The 26,192-nt window shown below is 56.7% G+C and overlaps 12 protein-coding genes across 12 annotated transcripts; 6 read left to right on the top strand and 6 right to left on the bottom strand.

Annotated features, from left to right (window-relative positions):
- Positions 1 to 3: 3 nt before the first annotated feature.
- Positions 4 to 1,099, top strand: ACA1_074900 (E3 SUMOprotein ligase NSE2, putative; the record flags this gene model as incomplete). Its single annotated transcript, XM_004353399.1, has 6 exons — positions 4 to 132; positions 198 to 299; positions 356 to 466; positions 531 to 658; positions 780 to 844; positions 969 to 1,099. The coding sequence occupies 6 exons, from the start codon at positions 4 to 6 to the stop codon at positions 1,097 to 1,099; spliced, it is 666 nt and encodes a 221-aa protein (XP_004353451.1).
- Positions 1,100 to 1,273: 174 nt separating this feature from the next.
- ACA1_074890 (uncharacterized protein) lies at positions 1,274 to 2,995 on the bottom strand (the record flags this gene model as incomplete). Its single annotated transcript, XM_004353398.1, has 4 exons — positions 1,274 to 1,444; positions 1,578 to 1,784; positions 1,862 to 2,673; positions 2,830 to 2,995. 4 exons carry the CDS (start codon positions 2,993 to 2,995, stop codon positions 1,274 to 1,276), a joined length of 1,356 nt encoding a protein of 451 aa, XP_004353450.1.
- Positions 2,996 to 3,132: 137 nt separating this feature from the next.
- On the top strand, positions 3,133 to 3,851 carry ACA1_074880 (uncharacterized protein; the record flags this gene model as incomplete). Its single annotated transcript, XM_004353397.1, has 3 exons — positions 3,133 to 3,441; positions 3,594 to 3,669; positions 3,757 to 3,851. 3 exons carry the CDS (start codon positions 3,133 to 3,135, stop codon positions 3,849 to 3,851), a joined length of 480 nt encoding a protein of 159 aa, XP_004353449.1.
- Positions 3,852 to 4,613: 762 nt separating this feature from the next.
- Positions 4,614 to 5,501, top strand: ACA1_074870 (NUDIX hydrolase; the record flags this gene model as incomplete). Its single annotated transcript, XM_004353396.1, has 4 exons — positions 4,614 to 4,861; positions 4,926 to 4,990; positions 5,078 to 5,199; positions 5,292 to 5,501. The coding sequence occupies 4 exons, from the start codon at positions 4,614 to 4,616 to the stop codon at positions 5,499 to 5,501; spliced, it is 645 nt and encodes a 214-aa protein (XP_004353448.1).
- A 90-nt stretch (positions 5,502 to 5,591) lies between these two features.
- ACA1_074860 (dual specificity phosphatase, catalytic domain containing protein) lies at positions 5,592 to 6,913 on the bottom strand (the record flags this gene model as incomplete). The annotated part of the gene is made up of 6 exons (XM_004353395.1): positions 5,592 to 5,704; positions 5,811 to 5,904; positions 6,011 to 6,082; positions 6,350 to 6,457; positions 6,524 to 6,618; positions 6,742 to 6,913. The coding sequence occupies 6 exons, from the start codon at positions 6,911 to 6,913 to the stop codon at positions 5,592 to 5,594; spliced, it is 654 nt and encodes a 217-aa protein (XP_004353447.1).
- Positions 6,914 to 7,181: 268 nt separating this feature from the next.
- ACA1_074850 (uncharacterized protein) lies at positions 7,182 to 8,497 on the top strand (the record flags this gene model as incomplete). Its single annotated transcript, XM_004353394.1, has 6 exons — positions 7,182 to 7,246; positions 7,368 to 7,433; positions 7,517 to 7,599; positions 7,662 to 7,718; positions 7,908 to 7,978; positions 8,081 to 8,497. The coding sequence occupies 6 exons, from the start codon at positions 7,182 to 7,184 to the stop codon at positions 8,495 to 8,497; spliced, it is 759 nt and encodes a 252-aa protein (XP_004353446.1).
- A 123-nt stretch (positions 8,498 to 8,620) lies between these two features.
- ACA1_074840 (Lecithin:cholesterol acyltransferase) lies at positions 8,621 to 13,260 on the bottom strand (the record flags this gene model as incomplete). Its single annotated transcript, XM_004353393.1, is given in 15 exon segments — positions 8,621 to 8,714; positions 8,832 to 8,924; positions 9,059 to 9,173; positions 9,272 to 9,358; positions 9,475 to 9,812; positions 9,969 to 10,602; positions 10,732 to 10,863; positions 10,985 to 11,221; positions 11,382 to 11,497; positions 11,573 to 11,668; positions 12,105 to 12,166; positions 12,404 to 12,436; positions 12,540 to 12,668; positions 12,786 to 12,879; positions 12,890 to 13,260. The coding sequence occupies 15 exon segments, from the start codon at positions 13,258 to 13,260 to the stop codon at positions 8,621 to 8,623; spliced, it is 2,631 nt and encodes an 876-aa protein (XP_004353445.1).
- A 156-nt stretch (positions 13,261 to 13,416) lies between these two features.
- On the top strand, positions 13,417 to 16,618 carry ACA1_074830 (carboxylesterase; the record flags this gene model as incomplete). Its single annotated transcript, XM_004353392.1, has 13 exons — positions 13,417 to 13,501; positions 13,573 to 13,711; positions 13,790 to 14,027; positions 14,109 to 14,237; positions 14,340 to 14,480; positions 14,738 to 14,886; positions 15,021 to 15,136; positions 15,217 to 15,349; positions 15,542 to 15,644; positions 15,748 to 15,864; positions 15,974 to 16,103; positions 16,339 to 16,430; positions 16,541 to 16,618. The coding sequence occupies 13 exons, from the start codon at positions 13,417 to 13,419 to the stop codon at positions 16,616 to 16,618; spliced, it is 1,650 nt and encodes a 549-aa protein (XP_004353444.1).
- A 72-nt stretch (positions 16,619 to 16,690) lies between these two features.
- Positions 16,691 to 20,040, bottom strand: ACA1_074820 (uncharacterized protein; the record flags this gene model as incomplete). The annotated part of the gene is made up of 13 exons (XM_004353391.1): positions 16,691 to 16,839; positions 16,900 to 17,202; positions 17,312 to 17,554; positions 17,682 to 18,054; positions 18,078 to 18,345; positions 18,474 to 18,675; positions 18,844 to 18,927; positions 19,004 to 19,090; positions 19,194 to 19,281; positions 19,352 to 19,443; positions 19,533 to 19,674; positions 19,745 to 19,863; positions 19,908 to 20,040. The coding sequence occupies 13 exons, from the start codon at positions 20,038 to 20,040 to the stop codon at positions 16,691 to 16,693; spliced, it is 2,283 nt and encodes a 760-aa protein (XP_004353443.1).
- Positions 20,041 to 20,323: 283 nt separating this feature from the next.
- On the bottom strand, positions 20,324 to 23,570 carry ACA1_074810 (PA domain containing protein; the record flags this gene model as incomplete). Its single annotated transcript, XM_004353390.1, is given in 18 exon segments — positions 20,324 to 20,461; positions 20,555 to 20,599; positions 20,685 to 20,806; positions 20,899 to 21,020; positions 21,073 to 21,262; positions 21,342 to 21,352; positions 21,492 to 21,524; positions 21,641 to 21,774; positions 21,864 to 21,991; positions 22,055 to 22,149; positions 22,216 to 22,309; positions 22,376 to 22,519; positions 22,597 to 22,665; positions 22,737 to 22,815; positions 22,891 to 23,015; positions 23,092 to 23,195; positions 23,346 to 23,520; positions 23,537 to 23,570. The coding sequence occupies 18 exon segments, from the start codon at positions 23,568 to 23,570 to the stop codon at positions 20,324 to 20,326; spliced, it is 1,842 nt and encodes a 613-aa protein (XP_004353442.1).
- Positions 23,571 to 23,751: 181 nt separating this feature from the next.
- On the top strand, positions 23,752 to 24,713 carry ACA1_074800 (tetraspanning membrane protein, SFT2like protein; the record flags this gene model as incomplete). Its single annotated transcript, XM_004353389.1, has 6 exons — positions 23,752 to 23,867; positions 23,947 to 24,076; positions 24,150 to 24,223; positions 24,305 to 24,422; positions 24,494 to 24,552; positions 24,641 to 24,713. The coding sequence occupies 6 exons, from the start codon at positions 23,752 to 23,754 to the stop codon at positions 24,711 to 24,713; spliced, it is 570 nt and encodes a 189-aa protein (XP_004353441.1).
- Positions 24,714 to 25,110: 397 nt separating this feature from the next.
- ACA1_074790 (uncharacterized protein) lies at positions 25,111 to 26,191 on the bottom strand (the record flags this gene model as incomplete). The annotated part of the gene is made up of 3 exons (XM_004353388.1): positions 25,111 to 25,608; positions 25,918 to 25,986; positions 26,048 to 26,191. 3 exons carry the CDS (start codon positions 26,189 to 26,191, stop codon positions 25,111 to 25,113), a joined length of 711 nt encoding a protein of 236 aa, XP_004353440.1.
- Position 26,192: the final 1 nt, after the last annotated feature.

Below are 26,192 nucleotides of genomic sequence, written 5' to 3'. Positions count from 1 at the left end.
AAGATGCAACTTCAGCGAGAGCTCGATAGGTTGGGCGGGAAGCACAAGGCAATCAAGGATGAACTGGCGATTGCGATGACTCTCGCCACCGAAGTGGCGGTCGCGTTAGAGGAGCAGGGCGAAGGAGAGAAAGTATGAATGCTCGTTTGAATTGTCCATCACCAGGAGATTAACGGCCAAATTCTTATCAGGTTCAGAATTTGGACGAGGCTATGCAGTCGTACATCACCATGGAAAAGCTGCTTCAAGATCATGCCACCATTATCGGCGAAGTTCGAAACGTGCTGCGAAATGAAGAGGTGCGTTCGCCTGATTTTGCTCTTTTGGTCTCGTTCTCCCTATTCACTCCACGCAGGGTGAAACAAACTTGGTGGAGCTCATCGACAGACGACACGCCGAAGCGGCAGAGGAAGATGCACAGTTCCAGCGACATCCGCGATACCGCGAGTTTAGACAGAAAGTCTGGGTGCGGTCCTGCAAGCACTATGACCACCCCTCGTCGCTCTGTGCTCACACACTTCACTTTCCAGAAGGTGCACCATCCCGATGAGGCACTTCCCGATGAAGCAAACGACGATCTGGTGGTGATGGCGACACAGGACGAAAACAACCTCATGTGCCCCATCACGCGCAAGCTTCTAGTCGAGCCAGTGAAGAAGTACGTCATTCACCCGCCCCCGTCTCACGTCGCTGATCTCTGGTCTCTTCCTCTTTGTCCGGTCGCCTCACCCACACCGCTCTTCTACTTCAACCAGCCCCGTGTGCGGCCATCTCTACAGCAAAGAGGCCATCCTGGCTCACATGAAAGCCAACAAGCGAAAGGGCACCAAGTGTCCAGTTGCAGGTCCGTAGCTTGCACGTTAGCGTTGGCTTGATCATTCTTCTTATATGCATTGATGGTGGTGCCCTTGTTGAAGAAGATTGTCGCTCACATGCCCACGACATCTCTCTCACATATCCTCCTCCAGGCTGTGCTGCTGATGTGACCCAACTCGAAGAAGACCGGGAAGTGAGCTACCGAGTGGAGCGCGAGGCCAAGCGAGCCAACAGCAGCAAACGGAAGAGGAAGGCACGAAACGACGACTACACTCAGGTCTAACCTCCAGCTAGGCTTGAAGAAGAAGCAAGAAGAAGAAGAAGATGAGGTCTTGCCGTTCACACACGTAAGTCAGAATAAGAGAAGACGACGGCTTTTGTATTTACATGCGCAGAAGAAGATTGATTACGTTACCTGCATCACTTGCTCGTTTGACCGTCTTGGCTACACCTTCGCTCACTCGTCGGGCCGATGGCCGTGCTCTTGGATGTACTGGATCAGCAGGCTCCTCCTCTGGCTCTCCAGCATGTCCGTCTCTACGAGCAGCTCCTTGGTCGTTTTCAGCTCCTTGAGCTCTTCGCCCAGGACCGCGACCAGACCCTCAGTCGACCGCGAGTACTCGCTCAGCTGACGATGGGCCACGTCAGCAAGCGCCAAAGTGAGTGTCGTGTCGTGTCGTGTCGTGTCGTGTCGTGTCGTGTCGTGTCGTGTCGTGTGTCGCGCGTGTCGTGTCCTGCGTGCGGTCAACCCCATGACGTACCGCGCCGAGCTGGGAGCCGACTGCTTCGAGGATGTCATCCATGGTCTCTTCGGCCTCAATGAGAGCCTGATTGAGCTCGGCAGGCGGCGGCACGATGATGCCGGTGGTGGGGAGTCGGTGGGTGGTGGCCTCGATGGCCGTGGACAGCTCACTGTACGCCGGGGAGATCTTTACGATGCTGTCCTCCAGGAGAGGCATGCACGCGTACTGCACAAGGCGACGACGAGAAGTGAATCGCGAGCGGAGGAACGACTCGAAGCGGCTTGAGGTGGTGCGAAACGTACCTGGGCATTGACGACATCTTCAAGGTGGAGGTCGTACTTGATCCCCTCGAGCAGAGCCTGTTCACGTCGGACCTCCTCGCGCAGCTTGGCAACCGCTTGCGTGGCCGCGTAGAGTTGTTGCTGCGACGCTCTCGTGAGGTCGAAGAAGTAGTAGAAGCATCGGGGTGATGGAGTGGTACCTCCGCCTCTGCCTTCTGCTTTGAGAACGCGTGGCTTGCCCGAGCGTTGATAAAGACCCATTGCAGGTGGACGCTGTACAAGATCTCCAGGTCGTGATTCCACGCCTGCAAGTCGCTTCTCAAGCTTGGCGCTGCGGCTGGCCTGCCTCTTGGCATCGCTCATGGCTTCGCCACCGGTGGCTCCATTGACGGAGCTGGAGCTGGAGCTGCTGCTCCCTGCCGTCGAGCGTGGTTTCGTACCGCTGCTGGTGCTGGTGCTGGGCTTTGTGGGCCTCGAGCTGGAGGAGCTGGTGGTCGGGTGTGATGTGGTGGTGAGCCGCCTGGATGGCTTGGGCTTGTCGGCAGACGCCGCCGCCGTCGTGTCGAGCAGCTTCTTCGTAGCCGAGGGCGCGGTGTGGCCCACCTTTCTTGAGCTGCTTAGCGGAGCCTTCATGGAAGTGGAGGTGGTCTTGGCAGTACTAGAGCTACTCGTAGAGCGTGCAGAAGATTCGCGCGATGTCGTGTTGAGGCGAGATTCACGAGATTCCTTATGGGCACGCGAGGCGGAAGAGGAGGCAGAAGAAGAGGTCGTACGGCTCGTTTTGCTTGGATCTCTCTTTGAAGATGTAGAGGTGGAGGCGGTAGCTGCGGGTCCTGTGGTCTCCCGGTCCCGCGACGGGGGACTGGGGGAGCTAGAAGAGCGATTCGCCATGTATCGAGATTGGACTACTTTCACTGCAGATGCATGTAAAGAAGATTAATCAAAATGGGCAAGACTTGTATAGGGATGCAACCTAGAACCAAGCGTACCTCGTCGCTTTTGTCCACCGAGCGCAGACACGTCGTTAATGTTCGAGATGTTGGTAAGTGTGGTGTCGAGGCATGAGATGTCGGCCGGATGGCCCTCCGCGATTGAGGGCTCGTTCAGGAACGAGAAGTCCTTGTCCACTACACCGTGGCCTTCGAGGTCTCCCATTACGCTAATGCGATGTTCTTTGCTGCGTTTCTTTGCTGGCGCTACCAAAAAGGCGGGAAAGGAGGTCTGGCGGGAAATGGTAAAGAAATGAAACGAAAAAAGTTGTAAACGCGCACCGAACGTTGACTGGCGCGATGATGGAGCCGGCGGCCAAGACACACACGAATCAAGCGAGGAACTTCGCCTCCAAGATGTTGAAAAGCGAAATCGCCCAATGCGATTCTCAATTGATGGGAGATTTCCAGTCCATCCTGCAGGGCGGCTGCATCTACCTCCCCAACTTCTTCTGCGGGGCGAAGGACTTTGCTCTGCTCCAATCTTTGTCTCGCGATCTCGAAAAGGACGCAGGAGAAGGCATGATCAACTGGAGCAAGCATCTCAAGCACGAGAATCCCGCCTTCTCGCCCACCTTCAACGACATCATCAAGAAGATGGCCGACTACTTTGTACGCGCTGCTATTGCATCGCTGATCTGTGCAGACCCTAAAGATCTCTATCTACGCAGGACGTTGAGGTGCATGCGTCGCGGCTCAACTTCTACCCCAACTCGAGCTCCTGGAAGCCGTTCCACCACGACAGCCATGCTTACGGCGACAAGGGCACCAAGGAAGACTTCACCATGGGCGCCTCCTTCGGAGCATCGCGCCAGCTCGTATTCCTGCATCCACCTTCTGGTTCGCTCTCTATTGATGCTTGTGTGTGGCGCACGCACGCAACGCATGCAATGCAATGCACAGTTTCCTGACGTGCAACCTGAGCAGGCAGGACCTTCGACTTCCCACAGGTGAATGGAGACATCTTTGCGTTCAACTCGGAGGTGAACCAGCGATTCCAGCATGGCGTGCCCAAGGCGTGAGGTCAAAACGGACCACGCTTCTCCATCATCGCCTGGGGTAGAAGGAGGTACACAACCTACTGTGTGCATACAATTTCAAATTGGTTCGTGTTCACAGCTCAACATCAATCCTCTCGTGACTACGTGTCGAGCAGGACAATCAACGAACGGAATGGCGGAGGAGAGGGTGCAAGCATTAACAACATGGAAGACAAGAAGATGAATGGAGAAGACAAGCCAAGCCACACCTATATACAGCAACAACATCACAATGAAGAGAAAGCAAAGGAAGACGACAAGGAGATCGCCATGGCCGTGTACGAGGTCACTGAGCTAGTGGACAAGTTCGTGTTGCAGAACCAACAGCAGGCCAAAGGTAACCTACATTCATTACAATTCACCTTTCCTTCTTCTTCATCAGCCTGACAAAGACATGGAGTCGAGTCTCACGTTGCGGTGTTCGTGTCGTTGTGTTGTCTTCAAGGCAAGGCAGGCCAGCGCAATGCGCGGGTGCAGCCCACGAGCAGCGCCAGCGGAGGCGGAAGCAGAGGCGGTGGCGGCCGAGGGAGTCCGTCGCGGATTCAGGGCGGGTGGGCCACATCCAGCTCCGCCGGGTCGGGTAGTCGTGGCGGCGCCTCTCGAGGGGCCAGGCGAGGCATGACCTCATCATCATAATGACTCACCATCACCACGCCCCTTCTGAGAATATCAAGTATAATATTTATTTTATAAAACGTCTAACAGCATTTTATTTTGTTTTTATTTTAATTTGCCACTAGAGGGATGAGACGAGCGAGTGTGTTGGCATCGGTACAGGGGACACACCCTTGGACGAGCGGAGGCAGTCGTGTGGTGGGAGCTCGCACGCTCACGACCAGCGCTGGTGCCGGCTCTGCAGATCGCTGGAAAAAGAACTTCAAGAAGGTGGTGCCCGAGGGCGACTCGAAGGAGCGCGCCGTGTGCCAGGAGTGCGGGTTCATCAACTACCACAACCCCAAGATTGTGGCCGGCGTCGTGGCACTCTCCTCCACGTACATACCCGTCAGGATTTATTTTTCAAAAAATAGAATCTTATCTTCATCTATACGTGTGCAGTGGCAAGGTGCTGCTGTGCAAGCGTGCCATTGAACCCAAGACTGGCTACTGGACCCTGCCCGCAGGTGCCGCCTCTAACTCTCTCCGTTCTCAATCGGCAAGCCTGTGAACTCATCAGTCTTGCATCGCGCGATGCAATGCTGGCTACACAGGCTACATGGAAGTGGGTGAGACAGTGCAGGCTGGAGCGGCGAGAGAGGCGCGGGAAGAGGCCAACGCCACCGTGGAGGCCGGCTCTCTGCTTACGATGTATGACGTGCCCAGGATCGGACAGGTAAAAAGCACGGATACACCACGCACACACGCACCACCGCACACGCACACGCACATCGTACCTGCACACCTGACGCGATGGGTTGGGTGCAGGTGCATATGTACTACAGAGCCAAGCTGCTCTCCGACGAGGTGTCCGCGGGCGAGGAGACGCTGGACGTTGCGCTGGTGGACCTGGACGAGATCCCGTGGGACCAACTGGCCTTCCCCACCGTGCGGCACACGCTGGAGTTCTTCCTCAAGACCGGCAGACACTCGGCGGACGCCATCGATTTCAAGTCCATCACCGAACAGCTCATCTGATTGATTCGTCTTCAACAAACACTATATCCTCACATTACAAGTAACATTCTCATATCGTCCCATCTAGACACCAATCTCTGGCACGCCACACTATTGTAGCGTACAGCCGGACTCGCTCTCCTGGGCCGCGTCCGGAGCCTTTACCATGGTGCCCTGTAGGAAGGCGGCCCGGTCCCGCAGCTGTTGTCGCCCCTTCTCCGTCCCTGCGGTGTGTTGCGTGTCAGTGTGCAATCCTGTGTGCAAAACACGCACACCGACGCACACCGATGCACACCGATGCAGTCATAGAGAAACCGAATGTCATCGTACTCTTTTTCCAGTTGAAGTACTGTTTGTGAGCTAGTGAGGAGCCTTGCAGTGTGTACCCCATGGCTTGCCATTGGTGGAGTTGCCACATGAAAGCCTGTAGAAAAACATGATTAGAAATGAAAAGCGAGCGAAGCTGTGTTGTGTTGTGTTGTGTTGTGTTGTGTTGTGTTGTGTTGTGTTGTGTTGTATGCGGTGAGTACTTCATTCGGGCATACGATCGATCGCTTCTTCTTGAGCTTGTGCAGCGCCTTCGTGACATCCCACCGGTTCTCCTTCATCAGCCACGCTAGCAACACCACCCACATACGGGTTTTATGTCAGCGTAACTGCTCAGAATGTTGAAAGGTTGACACATACACTCACAGTTGCGTGCTGTACCTGTGATGATTGTCGCTGATCGCGATACGCCCGCCATGCTGTTTGAGAGTTGTGTGTGTTGTGTGGTGTGTGTGTGGTGTGTTGTGTGGTGTGTGTGTGTGGTCAGGCTCTGCGCTTGGTGGCTGAATCAGTGATGCCATGGCGTACCAATGGACGAGCACCGCGCCTCTCGTCCTGCCCTCGTTGATAAACGCGACGGAGGACTCGAAGTGGGACAACAGGTCCTCCTGCTTGGAGTCGTACACGGGCAGGCGCTTGTAGATGAAGTCCTGCGCAGAGGATGCAAAGATGAGTGCAGTTGTAGACTGCGGTGTCGCGTCGTGTTGTGTGCGTACCTCGGGATAGCGCATCTCTGCGCTTGCCGCAACGACAAGGATGTGTGTGATGCCATGCTTCTTCATCTCCCCGTACATCAGGCTGGCATCAAATCCTTGCTTGGACAAATTAATAATCATAAAATGATTAAATAAATCTTCCACACCTTGGCGTAAACAACAAATAAAAATCAAGCAATAAGCAATTAAACGATGAAAATCGTGCATTAAATCGGTACCGGATAGGTACAGGCCAGGACAGATCTCGTCCGCCGAGTTGCTAAGCGGTGCGTCCCGCAGGTAGGCCGGCGTTGGGTCGTCAGCCAGCGCCTCTCTCCGTTGATGCACAGGCCTTTCCGCCTGGCTTACGAGGTGGGCGCCGAAATCACGCGTCCCGGGCACCACGTCCATCTCGTGTTGCAGGGTTTTTTTTTGATGAGAACAAGTAGTTGTTTTTCAATTTCTTTTCTTTGTTTATTCTTTTTTCCATTTTAGGTGAAAAGCTGTATAAAATAAAATGACGTAAACAGAATAACCAGAGATCAGCAAGAAAACAAGAATGTATCGAGGTCGTGGCGGTAGGGGCAGAGGCAGAGGTGGATGGCGGGGCAGGGGCAGAGGATGGGGGAGGGGCCAGCAACCCGACGAACCCAAGCGTTCGCGCCAGCTCGAGGCGGTCATGAAAGGCCAGGTGGCCAGCCTGGCCGAAATCTACCGCGACTCTGAGAAGGTTGACCCACTTGTGTACGACTATTTCTCTATGATGGACCGCTCCACCGTACGTTTCCCCTGTTCCATCTTTTCATTGTTTAATTATTTGAGATTTGATTAATCATTATTTACTATTTACTCTACTTGTTGGCAGATGCTGGGTGTGGAGCGGCTGCACCCCCACCGCGCGCACCATGTCGAGTAGCACGACGTCCTACCGGTGCGCTGGCGCTTCTTCACCCCCTCTCGCGTCGATGTGTCAGTGACCGCGTGCGCTTCGAACTGACCATGGTCTGGCACCAGGGTGGCGGCTGCTGTGGGTGACCAAGTCTGCCAGGTCGGCGTGGGCGTGGCCGTCGCCCAAGACGTCAGCATCGCCATCCGAAGTACGATGGCCGTCCCACCGCCCTGCGTTGTGCGAAGGTGCTGATCTCATGCTATGTGACAGGCGCAATCAAGAAGGCCAAGGAGGCGGTGGCACCCGTGCGCAAGGGCTACTACTATGGTCGCTCAGGCACTCCTCACACAGTCGCCTTCAAGGTGCTATCTTGTTGTTCCGCCGTGACTGCACGTACCACACCGCTGATGATTGCGTGTGTTGCGTGCTGTGCGTGTGTTGCGTCCGAAACGAATCAGACAACGGGAAGGAAAGGTGGTACTACCGTACGACTGCAGCCCGCACCTCGAGGCACAGGCATTGACGGCGTCGGTCGGATGGCGGCTGCCATCCTCTACTTGGCCGGTATTGAAGACGTTCACTACCACGTACCGCCCCTTCACCCCTCTCACGCCGTACATCGCCACATCATCATCATCATCATCATCATCATCAACAACACACACTCTCATCGCGTTCGCATGTCACAGGTGGAAGGGCCGCGAGATTCGAAGATCAACCTCTTCGAGGCCATCTTCGACGCCCTCAAGCAGCAGTACGGGCGGGTCCTGCCCTGTGATTGGGCGGCGCCCGGCGCTGGCCCTGCTGTCGCCGCGACCCGAGCCGATGACGAAGATGACGATGCGGAGAATGAAGATGAAGAGAAAGAGGAGACGACGGCAACGACGCGAGGCGGTGGCGAGGCGCAGGCGAAGGATGATGCACACGAGGTCGAGGGGGAGGAAAGTGAAGGTGATGAGGAGGAACAGAACTGGGTGGAGGTGCACTACCCAAAGAGGAGGAGGAAGCCAAAGGCAAAGCCGCCACACATCACCGACGCTGGTGATGACGTGGTGGCGGTGGCGGTGGCAAATAACAAAGCTGAGGCCCAAGCTCTGGCCGAGTGAGCAATGAAGAGAACAATGTTAATTTGTCTCGACGGAGGAGTTGGAGGATCATGGGTGTTTCTAAATATGAACGGCCTCACTACGTGGCTAGGGCGGCTTCTGAGAGCAATCCAGCTTTTGCAACTAGTTCGCCTCTTCAGGCTTGTTGACGTCGATCCAGCGAAGGTCCACACCGCGAGCGTAGTCCTTGATGGGCGACACGATCCTCTCCTCGACCCTTGAATGGAAGCGTTGATAATGTTGAGAAGAGATGAGAGATCATCTCGGCCCCCCCCAACCATGAACAGATGTGTTTGATTGTAACACAATTTGGGCACCAAGAATGGTGACGTACTTGTTGGCCTGGTTCGACACGAGGCGGAGGATGTCGATGGTCATCTCGTAGTTGCCCATGATGTCCACGTGATCCGCTGTCGCGGGACCGCCGCTGCGCGCACGAGAATGCGTGTTGGTCTCGAGAAGAGAAGTGGTCGCCACACACACACATACACACGCACGCACGCACGCAACACACACACACACGCACACACACGCACAGCGCAAGAGTGATGATGCCGATACCGGATGTCGGAGAACACGGACGACGGCTGGTGCGGGTACTCGCGCGTGAGCACCTTGATGCCGGCCGGATTGTACGGGTAGTCCTCCCGCTTCCATCCCTCCACGCACATATACCCTGGACGCACCCACCACAACACAAGCAATGTTAAGAATTTGCTGCGACCAGATCAATCCACGTCATCGTTGTGGCGTGCGTGTGTGTGGGGGAGGTACCGAGCGACATCAGTGGGACGGTGCCGTCGCCCTGAGAGTCCTGAACGCCAGAGACCAGGTCGTTTTCGGGATCGTTCACCTCGTTGTCTAACACATCACACACACACACACACACACGCACACACCACGTGTTACCATGTGTGTTGTGTCGTGTGTCGTGTCGCGTCGCGTGGCAGCTCCTGGCGGGATTGGGGTGGACGTACTGATACGGAAGGGCACGTCGTGCTCCTCCTCCTCGATGTCCTGCCCGCCGGCCTCGCCGGCCTTGACCTGCCCGTCGTCGCCGTCGCCGCCGGCCAGGTCCCCCACGAGCCCGCCCACCTCGTGCTCCTTGACCGTCTGCTGCAGCTCGTCGGCCAAGTCCGTGTGGCGGTACACGTAAGCCCGCTCCGCGCCCTTGCCCACGCCGTAGAAGCAGTAGATCTTCATGTGGGGCGCGTTGGGCAGCGACGACTCGAGCGGGTTGCTCCAGTACTTGGCCTCGCGCGGCCCAATTAAGAGCTTCCGTCCGTCCGTCTCCGCGCCGTAGCTGTACACCGACCTGTGCCGACACATTAAAAGTGTTAACAAACCATCAATTGGTTGGTTGGTTGGTTGGTTGGTTGGTTGGTTGGTTGGTTGGTTGGTTGGTTGGTTGGTTGGTTGGTTGGTTAAAAGCAGTAATATATTAACCCTTCGTGGTTGGTTGGTTGGTTACCTGATGTAGCGCTCGAAGTGGGGGTCGTCGGCGACCTTGATCATCCACTCGATGGCGTCGCCCATGGTGACGTTGCGAACCAGCGCGTGCTGCGCGGGCGACGGCGCCGAGGCGCTGCGTTTTCTCTTCTTGTTCTTGTTGTTGCTGATGCTGCTCTTCATCTTCTTGAGCGTCCTCCTCATCACCTCCTGCACGCTCGCGTCACTGCCACTCGACGGCTTCGCCGGCGTCGTCGCCTGCAGCGATGACGTGTTCACGGCCTGCGCCTCGATCGTCAGCGGGTCGACCACCCCGGTGGCCTCGGCGCCCACAACGCCCAGCAAGCTGCCGCTGCCGCCACTGACAACGTCGACAGTGACGTCAGCGTTTGCGTCGACATTGACATCATCGACGGCGGGTTCGTCGTTCTCGAGCTCGGCGCGGAGGGCCTCGTCTTCGATGGTCTCCTCGCGCTCGTGCGGTTCGAAGGAAATCATGTGGCCCTTGACGACCACGCCATCGGGCGCGAAGGTGGAGTTGCCCCAGATGTAGTCGCCGCCCTTGGGCAGCATCGACGCAATGCTGCCCCACGACCGCAGCATCTCGGCCCGTTGGCGCCGCGAGAAGAAGTTCTCCATCACATACGTCTCCAGCGCTGTCCAATCAATCATTAATGATTGATAATCAATATAAATCGAATAAAACACAACAACCTAAACAAAATAAAGAATAACAAATAATACTAAATAATAATAATAAGAATAAGAATAAGAATAATAATTACCTCCGAGCTGGGCGGTGTCGCGCATCTCACCGCTGGAGAGGGAAGCCAGCGCCTTGGGCACGCCCAGCATGGGACCGGCGATGTTGACCCACGACTCGATGTACTTGTCCACCCACTCGCTCGACTCGCCGCCTGCACGACGTCAGCCGGCGCATTAAATGAAATGCGTGCGTGCGTGCGTGCGTGCGTGCGGTGACGAGAGTGCGTGCGTGCGTGAGGTAACGAGGGTGCGTGCGGTGACGAGAGTGCGCACCTCCATCGCCGCCGTTGGTGGCGGGGTCGGCCTGAACCCAGTTGAGGAAGTAGAGCAGCACGTTGGAGCCCATGCTGTGGGTGAGGATGACCACCTTCCGGTGGTTGTTGGTGTCGTAGGCCAGCTCGACCATGTGCTTGAGCTTAGTGAAGTACTGGTCCCGCTGCTGCAGGCCCTTGAACGACAGACGCCAGTCGTAGGCCGCCATGAACAGGTTGTTGCTGTCATACCCGATATCTGTACGCACCACCGCACGCACGTCAATTTGTATTTATATTTATATTTATATTATAAATAAATAGCACATATACAGAAAACGTTGAGTGACTGCACATTTCAATATAAATATTGAAAATAGAAAATAGAATATATATAAATAGAAAATAGATAAACTTACCTGCAAAATTCTGGATGAGTTTGCCCCAGACCCAGTAGCCCGGGAAGAGGTAGTCGGCCGCCTCGAGGCCAGTCGCGGCGCGCAGCTTGATGCCCTCCGGGTCCAGCCCGGTCTCCCTGCAGTGCGTGGCGTAATTAATTTGCTGTCTGAAAAAAGACAGCAACGGCGCGAGAGGGGAGGCAATGATGTACTTGTCGAGCATGACATGGTCTAGCCAACACTGTTTATCGAGAAGCAGCTTCTGCATCATGGTCACTGTTCCCCAGATCCGCATGCGGAAGTGTTTCCTGTTTGTTGTCGCGTATGAGTTGCATTGCGTTGCGTGCGGCGTGTGTGAGGGCCTGCGTAGTAACGTACAGCGCGCATGGCCTGCCGTTCCAGATCTCAAGACCTACAGCAAAGATATGGCTAAGCATGCGTTTGTTGTGTGTGCCGTGTGTGTCGCGTGCCGTGTGTGTCGTTGATGTGTCTTTTTACCTGTGCTGACTACGCCAGGAACCATAACTACCGGAAAGTGAGGAGACATCTCCTCCTTCGCGCTTAGGCCTGGTCGATCCGGATCAAGTGTCGTCCTGTTATTGAGTCGTAGTCAGCAGACCGCCTTGGCATTGGCCAACAAAAACCACGTCGTTGTGCTGAAACATACACACGTCGCCACACGACACACACGACACCACACCCACACACGCGGAGAGAGAGAGAGAGGGAGATTTGAGTACGTACTTGTTGGCAGAAAACATGCCTTCCATGTAGGAGGAGATGTCATCCAAACTGTGTTGCAGTTCCTGACGAAGTGGAGGAAAAGGTTGAGTATGTCTGGACAGAAAAGGGCTGTCCCGGCGTTGTTGTTGTGTCGTGTGTCGTGTGTCGTGTCGTGTGTCGTGTGTCGTGTGTTACCTCTGCTGCTTGTGCTGCTTTGCGTTGCGCTTTCTGTTTTTAAAAGAAGAATGTGACACGTGTCAGCAAGGAGGCCGTGAATAGGTGGTCGCAACAGGTACAACAAAAGAACGAAACAAACGAACCATCGCCACCTCGGCTGCCCTGTGGTGCGCTTCCTACGCACGCACACGCCGAACAAGCCACGCGAGACCGCGACAGGGTTAGTTTGTTTTCAGTGCGATGACGGCGCAACGCGAGTGAGAAGAGCGGTTGTCGTACGGCGGCAACGTGAGCAGCGCGCTCGGTGAAGGGACGGATCTGGGAGGCCTCCTCGGCCACAATTATGAGATCAATGTAGAGCCACACGCTGAGGGCCGTCAGGGCTCCCAGGAGGAACACCGTCACAAACTGCCGGTTGCTGCATATATCCCACATATCACGCACCAGACGACACACACGACACACACGACACAGTGAGCCACCCTCCGTGGACCAAAAGAACGAAAGCGACAGCTATGAGGTCACCTGACGCAGCAACGGAAAGAGCCGCCTCCGGTCCTCCTGCGCTTCCGCTTTCTCTGCTGCTGCTGATTGGAGCCACTGTCGTCGGCTGCCGGGGCTGCGGGCACTGGCGGCGAGCGTTTGCGGTCTTCTCCTTCTTGCCCGCCTGGTTCTTCGTCGACGAATCATCAGCTGCATCGGTGGCCTGACGACTGGAATCGTGATCTTCTTTCGATTTGTCGCTGGATTGAGATTCGCTGCTGCCGCCACGTCCCTTTCGCTTCCTCTTCTTCTTCTTCTCGCCCGCGTTGGTCTCGGCAGATGGATTGGCTGGGACGTCGTTGCTGGAGTCACGTCCGCCCGGCAGTGCACTCGATTTTGAATTCGATGGCTTGCTGCCGCCCTCGACGAGCACCCAGTCGGCGTCCTCTCCTCCTGGTGCACCAGAGGCCTCGCCCTGCGTCGGCTTGGTGCCCTTCTTCCGACCACCTCGTCCCATCAATCCAGCCACTGACCACACAAACAAAATACCTGGGCCCTGCCAATGGGGCGCTTGTCATTGTGTTTATTATTATTTTTATTATGATTATTGTTATTGTTGTTTTTATATTTGTTTATATTCTCAAATATCTATTTCGACTTTCTCAGAAAGACGATGATGGTGGGCAAGTCGCGCTGGACCGTGCTTGTCCTGCTGCTGGTCGTTGTCGCTCTCACCGCCTGCTCCTATGCCCAAACAGGTATTGAATTGCATGCAACAGAGATTTGCTTAATTGTATTGATTAATTGTATTATTAATCTTGCGCGCCAGTTGAGACGGAGTGCGGGCCTGTGCGGGGGGTGGTGAACGAGGCCAGCGGGGTGGCTGCCTTCTTGGGCCTCCCCTACGCCCAGCCGCCCGTCAAGCACCTCCGCTGGCAGCCCGCTCAGGCCCTCTCCCGCGACCTCGGGTACTTTGGCTCCGTGACACGACACACACGCACCACCGCACGCACACGCTCATCGCACACACGCACACACCACTGCAGGTGCTGGAAGGGGTTGCGTGTCGCGTCGGCGTTCGGTAAGGCGTGCCCGCAGCAGTACATGCCGGCGTCGGTGATGAGCGAGGACTGCCTGGTCTTGAACGTGTGGACGCCCAACCGCACCCTGCACAGCAGCAGCAGCGAGAAGCTGCCCGTCATGGTCTTCTTCCACGGCGGCAGCTACGTCATGGGCAGCGGCCATTTCGATGGCAGTCGCTTCGTCAACAAGTCCGATCATCAGGTACTTTCGCATGTGCTGTGTGTCGTGCGTGTCGTGTGTGTCGTGTGTGTTGTGCTGATGAAATGAAATGGAATGTGGAAGGTGGTTCTTGTGTCGATCAACTACCGCTTGAACGGATTCGGCTTCATGGCCCTTGACGAACTCTCGCGCCACGATTCCCGCGGTGTATCCGGCAACTACGGCGTCACCGACATGATCGCATCACTCGAGGTAACCGCACCACGACCCGCACACGCACAGAAAAAACACTCACGCACGCACCACCGCACGCGCGCACACGCACCGCACACACATGCGCACACGCACATGCAGTGGGTGAGGAAGAACATCGCCTCGTTCGGCGGAGATCCCAATCTTGTGACGATCTTCGGCCAGTCGTCCGGCGGCACGGCGGCGCTCATGCTGCTCACCGCGCCCTCCGCCAAGGGCCTCTTCCACCGCGCCATCCTCGAGGTACCCAAACCCAAACCCAAACCCAAACCCAAACCCAAACCCAAACCCAAACCCAAACCCAAACCCAAACCCAAACCCAAACCCAAACCAAACCCAAACCCAAACCCAAACCCAAACCCAAACCCAAACCCAAACCCAAACCCAAACCCAAACCCAAACCCAAACCCAAACCCAAACCCAAACCCAAACCCAAACCCAAACCCAAACCCAAACCCAAACCCAAACCCAAACCCAAACCCTTCCTTTATGTAAAACAGAGCGCCTCGACTCGGGTTGATATGAGCCTCGCGGATGCCAACGCCCAGAACAGGGTGTTTGTGAAGAAGGCCAAGTGCGATGGTGCGGCCGATGTCTACGGCTGCCTGCTCTCGCTGTCCACGGACCAGATCCTGGAAGCCATCCCCTGGTACCGCCTCTACATACTCCACATACCAGACCCACCCCTTGTGGGGTGGTGGTATGTGGTATGCTATTGATTGCTGTCGACGCAGGCCATTGACACTGCGCTGATGTGGTCGTGTTGGATGTTTGACATTCCAGGGACGAGTACCCGTACTACAACCACCCGACCGACATGGACATCCCCATCTTCGAGAAGGGTCCGGGCGCCATGCTGGGCATCGTCGATGGCGTCACGATTCCTCTCCCCGTGGATCGTACGCACCACCGCACACGCACGACCGCACACGCACAACCGCACACACCGGTCTCTTACCGCTGACGGAGAGGAGTGCAGAGGCCCTGATGGCGGGGCTGTTCAACGACGTGCCGACCATCATCGGCACCAACGAGCAGGAGATCGACTTCGCTCCGGCTGCCCATCTCGAGAACTACACGATCCCTGAGTTCCAGGACTACATTAGGAAGCGGTACGCACGCAAACCATCAACTTTCGGAGCATCGCACGCCTCTCGCCTGATGGTGCGTATGCGGTGTACGGTGTGTGTCATTGTGTACGTGTGCGTGTGCGTGTGCGTGTGCGGTTGCATGTGTGCGTGTGCGGTGATGTGTAATAGGTTTGCTGCCTGGGGTCCGGACTTTGGCGATCGGGTGCTGAACAGGTACGAAGTGGCCACGGCCTACAACGGGCTCCCGCAGAAGGCCTACGATTCCATCGGCGCCGACATTCACGCAACTTGTGGCCAGCTTCTCCTCGCCAAGAACGTAAGACGCACCACCGCACATCGCCACCGCACACACACACACGCACCACCGCACACGCACCACCGCACACGACCTCACCACCGCATTTACTTTACGCGTTCAGGCTGGTATGGGATTCAAGTCGCCGGTGTTCCACTATTCCTTCGGCCAAGACCCGTCGCACCCCTTCTGCCTCATGCCGGACTGGTGCGCCAAGTATGCCCTGCACGCGCTCGAGATGGTACGCTGCTCATTATTACTATTTATATTATTATTCATATTAGTATTCTTATTATTTACTATTTTATTTATATTACGTGACGAGCGCCTAACAACACACCCGCGACCAGTTTATGCTGTTCGATGATTATTCGGCCTACATGCCCACCGACTACGTGCCCAACGCCGTCGACAACAAGATGGGCGACATCATGCGCCACTTCTGGCTCTACTTTGCCAAGCACGGCGACACGCCCTCCAGTGCGTTCATCATCGCTCTCGCGTGTGTCGGTGTTTGTGTGTGTGTCGTGTGTGTGTCGTGTGTGTGTTGTGTGTGTGTGTGTGTCGTGTGTGTGTGTGTGTGTGGTGTCGTGTGCGCTCGTACTTGTGTGTGTGTGTGTGTCGAGTGTGTGTGTGTGTGTGTCGAGTGTGTGTCGTGTGTGTGCGGTGGTGTCGTACACGCCACCCTCTGAACCGCTCTCGCGATACGGAGCAGACGACGGGTTTGCAAAGTGGTGGCCCATCAACGGAAACAACGTCCGCTGGCCCGAGGACTACAACACGTACCGCCTCACCGTCAAGCCCACGGTACCACCCTTACCTACCGGCCACTCCCCTCGATCACGAGACACGCCGCGCCATCTGACATCACACACACACACACGCACGCACGCACGCACAGCACACACGGCCTGCAGGCACACCGGGGCTGGAAGAGGCAGGAGTGCGAGTTCTGGAACGCCAACGGCTTCTACGCCTTCAACTGGAACAGCTGAACGTGAATGCGATCGCAGCGATGCGGGTGGGTTTTGTAATTTTTGTGTTTTTGTTTTATCGGCCACCAAACATCACAACATCTCGACCCTGCGGGGACAGCAGCGCCTCATCACCCCAGCTTTGACCCGCTGCAGCGGTTCAGCAAAGGTGGTGAGCAACAGGCCGACGGTCAGCACGGCGGCAATCGGTCCCACCGATGCCATCGTCAAGATCCCGAATCCTGTGAGACACAAAGAGAAGTGTTAGACACGACACACACAGAACACACACACACACGGACCTTCATTAGCGTCTACTGCGTTACCGAACGCCAGGCCGAGAGCAAGAACCAGCGGCACCGTCACCGGACCCGTGGTCACGCCGCCGCAGTCCCAGGCGACGTTGACGAACTCCTCGGGCGAGAGGAGCGTGAGCACGACGGTGAAGGCGTAGGCCGGCAGGATGAGGTAGAGCAGCGGGATGTGGAAGGTGATCTTGACGATGCCCAGCGTGATCCCGGCGCCCACGCCCACGCACACCGAATAGATCAGCACGTTGGATTTCATCCGGCCCTGCGACAGCCGCTCCGCCTGCTTGCCCAGCACTGCATTGCCGCCGGCACGGTGAATATTAGTCTTCAATTGTGCGTGTGCGGTGGTGTGTGTGTGTGTGGTGTACGTGTGTGTGTGTGTGTGTGTGGTGTGTGTGGGTACCTCGGAGAGCAGGCTCGGCGAAAGTGGCGCCGAAGCCGAGGACAAAGGAGAAGGCGAGGGCGATAGACAAGCCCAAGGCGTAGGGGTAGAGCGGCTGCATGAGGTTGTCGTCGTCATCGCCACTGTCGGCCGACGCGTCAGCCGCCGATGCAGCAGCAGTCGCGTTCGCCTGCGCGTGGTGGTGGTTGTGCTCCTTCGGCAGCGACATGAACGTGAGCGGGATCAGGTATCCCGTCTCGCTCCCTAGCAAAGTAAGACCTAGAACATTCGTGTGCGCGTGCGGTGGTGAGTGTGCGGTGGTGCGTGCGTGTGTGTGTGTGTGTGATGAGTAAAAGACTCGTGGCACACACAGCGAAAGCTGGCAATGGACCTTGGGTAAGACCGATGTTGAACAGCATCAGGCCCAAGAGCGCCAGCACCAGATACACGTAGATCCAGTTGGTGTGCACCTCCGCGGCAGGTCCCTCCGCGCCACCGGGCGTTCCACCGACCAACTTTCGGTCAGTCGCCTCAGCTTCGGCGCCCTCCTTCTCGGCGTCCGCGCGCTTGGTCGCCCGCTTCTCCTTGGCCTCCACCGCGTCGTCGGCCTCGTCACCATCATAGTCATCGCCATCACCATCGTGGTCGTCGTCGCCCGGACGAGTGCCCAGGTCTTCGTGGCTCACGTGAACGTCAAACTCTACCATCTCCAGGCCGTCTCCCACCTCGTCGTCGTCGCTGCCCGCCGTGTCGGCCCGATGGTACTTGAAGCCCGTGAACGACGGACCCCGCTTCCGTCTCTGCTTCGTCTTCGTCTTCGTCTTCGTCTTCGCTTTCGCCTTCGCCTCGCGAGGTCGCCGTCGCCGTCAAAGTCCGGCGTCGCGGCCGCGCTGGGGCCGCTGTGGCTGTGGGAATGGTCGAAGAGGATGTCGAGGAGGGAGACGTGCGGGAAGCGCTGCTTGAGCACCAGCTTGAGGATGAGCACCAGAAACACCAGCAGAGGCACCAACGCCCGCACCGACAAGATGACCTCGCGCTGGGGCGTCTTATCGTACCTGACACGACACGCACGACACATAGCACACGACGCACGACACGCACGGCACACAGTACACGACGCACGACACGCACGACATATGACGTGAGAAAGAAGCTTTGGAATGGATGGGAGAGTGGAGGGTACCAGGACTGGACGCCATCGATGGCGTCGTGCTTGAGGGCGTATTTCTCGATGTCGGCTTTGTCGACGAGGGCGTAGAGCAGGATGCCCAGGACCTGGACGGTGATGACGGGCATGAGCGACGCCAGGGTCACGATACCGAAGCCGCCCATATCGCCATCATCCTCCGCATCACCGTCTTCTGTGTGTTTGTCCTGGCCCTCTTCTACACGACACGACACGACCAACGACACGACACGGCACGGCACGGCACGACACGACACGACACGACACGACACGACACGACCACGCACACACGACACGACACGCACCACGACACACACAAGTCATGTATGGTACGATTTGCGAGTGGTTTATATGTGTTGGCACGAACCGATGGTGGTGGCGGGTTTCCCGGCGAAGACGGACTTGGCCGAGGCAACGCCGATGCCCACGGCCAGCACGATCGGGACAGTGACTGCCCCACACAAGCACAAGGCCGTAAGGCAAGACCACCAGGTAAGGGGGGGACGCAACGGGGAGGAGCAGCGCACCTGGTCCGGTGGTGATTGCCCCGCAGTCCCAAGCGAGACCGATGAGTGGTCGCAGCTCGTCATTGAAATGCAACACGATGCTGAGCACTGTTGAGAGGGATGGTAAGTCAAGCGCGTGTGTGTCGTGGTGTTGTGTGCGTGGTGTGTGTGTGTGTGTGGTGGTGTGTGTGGGTGTGTGTGTGATCAGTACATATGGTCGGCACGAGGGTGATGAGGATGATGGGCTTCATTTGCCATCCGCGATAGAATCGGAGCACGCCCAGCGAAGCAGCAAAGCCCTTTTTTGTCCCACGCACACAACGCGCATGTGAGCACACAACGTGCACAATCTGTGAAGAAGGTACGCACCACCCCGACAGCGACGGCCAATATAAGAAAGAGCGTGTACTCATTGAGCACAGCGTAGAGATACGCCGCGCGCTCCACCGCCACCAACGACCCTGCACAACACACACACACACACCACACGTACGTGCGTCAGTGACACATGCGTGCGCGGTGTGTGCGATGCGTGCGGTGGCGAGAGTACCGATGGCCTGGAGAGCGGAGATGGCGGGCTCGGCGATGGTGACGCCCACGCCGAGGAGGAAGCAGATGGCCAGCACGAGCGAGGCGCGCAGCTGGAGCGGCAGGTTGCGGCCGATGGTGTGGCCCAGGGGCATGAGGCCCCACTGCAGGCCCTCGAGGAACAGGACCAGGCCGGCCGTCAGCACGACCAGGCCGGCGGCGATGGTCAGGTACGGCGGCGCGGCCGAGCCGTCGGGCAGGCGCAAGCACGACGAGCAGGAAGAAGAACAGGTAGAGCGAGACGGGCGCGACGGCCTTGCACTGATCGAAGGAGATCCGCAGCACGTACTTGGCTACAAGGAGCGGAAGTGGCGGAGATGATGGTGGCGATGAGGACGGTGACGGCGGTGGTGGGTTCCCTCGTTGCAGATCGCCAAGATCTGTTCGGGCACCGTCGTCGTGGTGTTGTGATGGATGTGGTGGGGTTCGAAATTCATCATTCGAGAGATGCAGACCTTCCACATCTTCATCTTCGTCTTCGTCTCCGTAATTGATGGAAAACTTGGGCGATAGCTGAAGATCACCCACGCGATCTTCGCTTCGCCTTCTTTCCATCTGTTCTGGATTCACGAAAGCTTTCCGTAGATCCAAGACCTGAGAATCAAGAGAGTCCCCTTGTCGACGCTTTTTTGAGCTGCAGCCTCCCACCTTCACCTTTATGAGCTCGTAGCACGAGCTTCTGATGTTGTTGTGTTGATGGCTATGACGATGCTGGTGATGAAGGTGGTGGTGGTAAGTGGCAGGGTGGTGGCGTTAGAGCCAATAGACGAGGTAGGACGACATCACGATGTAGCCGCCGGTCTGGTTGGGCGGCTGGCCGTTGTAGGTGGCGTGGTAGCTGATCTGGTTGGTCCCCGGCACCAGTTCGTGCGTGATGTCCTTCACGTAGGGCTTCACGTCCATCCCATCACACCAACCTGATAGACGTGTATTTGTGTCACACAAGTGTGTGTCGTGTGTGTCGTGTGTGTCGTGTGTGCGTACCGCCACGGCCATAGAGCCAGGTGCCGTGTTCGTTGGGAATGGATCCTGCACGCACCTGCGCGAAAAGAGGAGAATGGGAGGTGAGCGGGCGCTTGTGGTCTCCGTCATCTGCAGCCTGCTGCGAGGGTACCTCGTTGGCGCAGCCGAGAGGAGTCGCGGCTTGCGGGTTGCTCTGCGAGTGGTTGTACTTGCCGTTCACCACAAACGTGTGCACAATGTTGCAGAACTCGCCACAACCATCCGCGTCACTCCCTGCCCATTCAATCGAACGTTAAGACCAACAATGAAGAAGCGATCGTCTGGGTGGTCCGCGTGAGTGATGGTGATGTGTGGTGAAAGCGTACCGTGGCCTGTGATGAGGGTCACGAGCTCGGTCTTCACGGTGCCATTGGGCGGCTGGAACCGGACGGGGCTGTAGGTGTAGTTCACGTTCCAGTTGCCGCCCGAGTAGAGGTACTCCACCCGCCTGGGCGCAATCGTCGTTGCTGGAGCGATGTCTGGGTGTGCTGCTCCCCAACGTGCAGTGGGCCGCCGAGAATGAGCTTGTGTGGCTTCGCCGGCGCTCTGCGGAGCTCTGCTTCCAGAACTTTTTCGGGTGTCGCTGCTGCGGCGACGCCTTCCTCCGAGCCAGCAGGTTGATGGTGGACACCCACGGCTCGTCCGTGCCCGTGCCGAAGGTGAAGTTGCAGTAGAACGGCTGGTCGTAATCTGCGATGTGTCGCGGTACACTCAAGTAGTGAGACGATCATGGATTGAGATGACACTGGAGACTCGGTGTGACACATACCAGCAGTCGGGCTGTAGGTCAGCAGTGAGACGAGAGGCTCGGTCGGCGTAAGCCATCGCCCTACTCGCCGACGGAATGGCGTGATCCACTGCGCACCACATAGCATTCCTGTGAGCACACAGTACAAGTACTGTCGCATGAAATGTTTACCTGCCCAGTTCCTTCTGGCACAAGGCATCGGGACTGCCGTCACAGCACACGCGCATGAAGTACAAACGGTCCCTAATCCCCCCCGTAGGCGGTGAGTAGACGAAGAGTGTTTTTGTTGGGGGCACCACTCACTGGTGAGCTCTACGTACCAGATGGGGCAGTCCTCGTCCCGGGTGCCCAGGCAGGACATGGCCAAATCCAGGGTCAGGTCCGTGAACGACTGCAGCAGGGTATTACGCGACGGCATCTTCACACGTGCAGTGTGGGGCTTGTTCTCGTTCACCTGAGATCGTTGGCAGCCACTCCTTTAGAGAGGCAGACATCGGTCGCGCGTGTGTTCAAACGGACAAGAGAACAAAGAGGCAATCGTACAATGTTGCGCGCAATCGGTATGGTGTAGTCGTATGAATCAACCTGCGCGAGCATTTTGGTGTAGTACTCGTACCATTGCGAAGCCCAAGCGTAGTGCATCAGCGTCGGCATCTTGAGCCAGCCAAGCTCTGCAAGGAATCAAAGGTTGTGTGAGCCAGAGAGGGCGAGGGTACGTCCAATCAAGAATTTACCTTGAATTCGTGATTGCTCGTCGATCACGAGGTAGAAGCCCGGAACGGTGACATTGGTGAAGCTCACCGTCACCTTGTTTCTATGGTAGTCGAACCTGTGGCAAATTAGCTATTCTTGCATTTCCTCTACGCCCACACTGATCACGAGACACGATACGCACGTCGGATCGTCCAAGAGAGCGCGCAGAGAGAGACCGGCCTGGAAAGTGATCATCGTCCCGGGTATGTTGAGCTGAGTGTTGCACTCGAACGAGTCTGCAAACAAAAGAGGTTAAGTTGCCTCATCATCAACGTTCACAATAAGGAGGAGGTCAGTCTTACTCTGGCAGTTCATGTCGATCAGCGGTTCGCCGGGGTCGCTGTACACAATCACGCCTGTGGCATTGGCCTGCTGCGCGTTTCTGACCTTCGTGAACCAGTCGCACTTGACACTGTAGGGGGTGCGCGAGATCAACGCCAGCTTGCCTACGCACCGGTGTCAATGCTAAGGTAAGCGTTTGCCGTCATATCAGACGTCTACATAGTCAACATAGTCAACGTACCAGACACATTCTGCACTGGCTGGCCACCGCAGCCATCGCCGAAGTAGGCAATCTCCAGTTCTTGATCGCCTGCAGTTAAACACACAAGAAGGCGATGAGATGTCCGTTGCGTCAGTGAGCACAAGTGGAGAACGACGAACTCTGAAAGGTGAGGAACACGTAGGGCAGCCAGTCGTATCTGCCGTCGAGCCGCTTGTCCTGGAAGGTGAAGCCATTCACCTGTGTAGACCGACACATCCTCTGGATTAACATTCTGAGCTTCGGCCCACTTTCTAACGAACTGTTAACGCGTACGTTGACGGTGAGCTGGTAGATGGTGCTGTTCCACTGGGACAGGAGATCAGGGATCCAGGTGCCGCTCAGACTCGCCACCGGTTGTTGCACAAAGTTGAGCCTTCCCAGCCACTGCTCAATGCTCTCTGTCACGCACACATCACACCATCAAACGCTGCTGCTGCGGCGCAGAGGCAGAAAAGAGGTGCAGCCGTCAGTTACCTGCAGAGAACGCCAGGGACTTCATGCGCGAGATGATGCGGGAGCGCATGTGCCTGACCTCGGCCTCTGCCACGTCATCCGAGTAGGACATAAACACGTACTCACTGCCCACGCCGCACACGCACGCACGCACGCACGCACGCACGCACGCACGCACGCACGCACGCACGCACGCACGCATCGCACATGATGTAACCATGACACACACCTCAACAAGAAGCAGTCGTAGCAGAAGAAGAGGTCTAAGCGTGAACCTGTTGTGGGTGGCGTTCAAGAGGAAATCGTCGAGGTAGGCGTCGGTGGTCCACATGGCGTTGGAGAAGGCGTCCTGCGAGTTGTAGGCGTAGAAGAGCAACGGCCCGTCGCGCTTGACCTTGGGCTGGAAGTGCAGCTGGCCGCCGTCCAACGTGGGCACGGTGAACGAGGGAGCTGTCGAACCCGGCACCAGCCCACCTGCTGCACTCGCTGCTTGTGTCCATGTCAGCACCATAACCACCACCACTACCGTGGTGGCCATCACCAGCCTCGCCCCTCTTGCTCTCATCTTGTTTCACTTGCCCTTTGTAACCCCACACGTGTGGAGCCACGGTCTGGTGTGACTTTTTTTCTCTTTTTTTCTTTAGCAATTTCCTTGCCACGTGGCAAGAAAAGATAACGAAGATGGAGACGCTGGGGGCAGGGCTGGCTTCCGCAAAGTCCATGCTGGGCATGGCGCCCGCGCGGCCACCGACCCTCTTCGAGGAACTGGACTCTGCCACCTCCCTCTCCTGGAAAAAGTACTCTTTTTCTCCTGCATTGATGTAATTCTAGATTTATTAAAATTAAATATTCTTGTTGTGTGCAGGGTACGTGCAGCCCGTGGGCTGTCGCATGTAACATGTTGGTGCTGAAGTACACGCTGTGTCCCTCTTCTGTCGCTGCGACGGAACAGCGAATCGTGGCGTTTGCTGTGTGCCTGGCGTTCGGCATTGGCTTTTGCTTCCTTGTACGCTATGCACCTCTTCCCCACCCTCTTTCAGTCCCGACTGACATACGCCTCTCTTCGCGTTCAACTGCAGTCGACGTGGTTCCTCGTCATACCACGAACGTTTGCCAAGTTCTACACCGTGGGCTCACTCTTCCTCATTGGGAGGTAAGTACACATGGGCACGCACCAGCAGCACAGTGACGCACCCCCAACATCGACTAACGGCATCTGGGTGCACATGACCAGCACCTTCTTTTTGATGGGACCGTGGAAGCAGCTGCAGTCCATGTTCCAGCCCGCCCGCTACATGTCCACCCTCATCTACTTTGGCGCCATGGGCGGCACCCTCTACGCCGCTCTGTCGGTACCTCTCCAGCCGATTGTACCCGTTTTCTCGAGCTATTCACCACTCGTTTGTGTCGCGCGCCCAAACAGTTACACAACACAGGCCTCACGTTGATCATGGTCATCGTCCAGTTCGGCGCTGCCCTCTGGTACCAGATGCGCTCTCATGAGCGGTCTCACACTTTCTTCAGTCAGGAGGTGGAGCTCCTAACATCGTCTCCTCCCAAACTTCTTCAGGTACGGGGCTTCCTACGTTCCCTTCTGCCAGCAGTTCCTGATGGGCACCGCTCGAACCGTGCTGCCCCTCTGATTGCCGATCACAACTGGAACACTCGTCAACTTCTCAAATCAGAGAAGAGAGTAGCAGGGTGGAATCGACTGCAACAGGGAAAGAACGAAATGGTTGGTCGTAAAAGTACAGCCACAACCCACACAAGCGGGAGTGCACAAACAAGGTGGCGGCGAGAGCGCGCAGAGGTTGGGAGAGAAGGAAGAAGAAGAAGAAGGAGATGGAGAGGAGGAGAAGAAGACGGAAGGTTGGTCACCACCGCCATCTCTCACATTTTCCCTTGCCGCTCTGCGCAGTCGTCGCCACCTCGGTCTAACGGCTGGCTGTCTAACGCCGCCTCCGCAGCAATGGTCGTTTCCTCCGAGGGCTCCACCCCTCTTCTCTTTTCTCTCTTCTCTCTCATCTCTCTCATTCTCTCTCACCTGCCTCCAAACTCGTCAAGTAGAAGGGTGGACGACGTGATCTTGCTGCTGTGGGCCTCGTTGTCGTTCTTGGCCTTGCTGTCGGCCTCTTCGTCCGTACTCGTCTTGGCCTTGCTGGCGCCTCCCTCGCCACCTTCGCCGTCGCTCTTGCCCTCGCCTTCGCTGCCCTCGCCGCCGGCATCCACCTCGTCTTCGTCGCTGTCCTCGTCGAGTTGCTCTCGCAGGTGCTTGAGGAGATCCTCCTTCTCTTTGACCTTCTGCTTGATGTCCTCCAGTTCCTTCTTCTTCAGCTCGCTGGCCGAGATCTCCGGCGGCGAACCGCTTTCGTCGCCGGCCAACTTCTTGGCCTTCTCCTCTTCCTTGTCTCCCTTACCGTCCTCGCTCGCACCCTCCGTCTGCTGCTGCTGCTCCGCGGCCTGAGTCTCGAGGAACGTTCTGATCTCGCTCGAACTGCCATGCAGCGACATTCGCCTCTGCATCTCAGCCAGCGGTATCTGTGGAGGGTTGCATCAAATCGGGCGGGAGACAGCACGAAAGGGAAACAGTCAGTCAAGCGAACACATCAGTACACAGCACGATGGAGGGTTTGAATGGACAGCTGGAGGCTAAGCTAGAGCCAGGAGAGAAGAAGAGGAGCGCACGTCAACGCCGTTGCCACTGCTTTGGCTGCTTAGATCCTGAAGATCGGCGAGTGTGGATGGATACGTGGCGGCGCGTGGATGGACAGCATATACATATGCAGAGAAAAATATATATGAATGGATACCCCGCATATGGATCAAGAAGGGGCAGGGTAACGTTACCAGGTCCGCCTTGGGCATGACAATCTGTGAGCCCCCCGACATCTTGACTGTCGCCGGTTGGTCGGTTTTCTGGTAGAGGGAGGGAATAAGCAACGGTAGCAATCCCAGAGATGTGTTGTTGTGGGCGTACGTTGGTCATGTAGTCAATCTCCTCGATCATCAACTTTACAACGCTGGTCAGGTAGCCAGCTTCCATCATGATCTGCGACAGTTCCTCCTTCTCTGTTCGCAGAAGATTAGGCGAGAAGATCATCGCCAGGTTGGCTGCCGACATC

This window comes from Acanthamoeba castellanii (genome assembly GCF_000313135.1).
Source record: "Acanthamoeba castellanii str. Neff unplaced genomic scaffold scf7180000084608, whole genome shotgun sequence".
Classification (NCBI taxonomy): Eukaryota; Discosea; order Longamoebia; family Acanthamoebidae; genus Acanthamoeba; species Acanthamoeba castellanii.
This window is presented reverse-complemented; position numbering and strand designations above follow the sequence as displayed.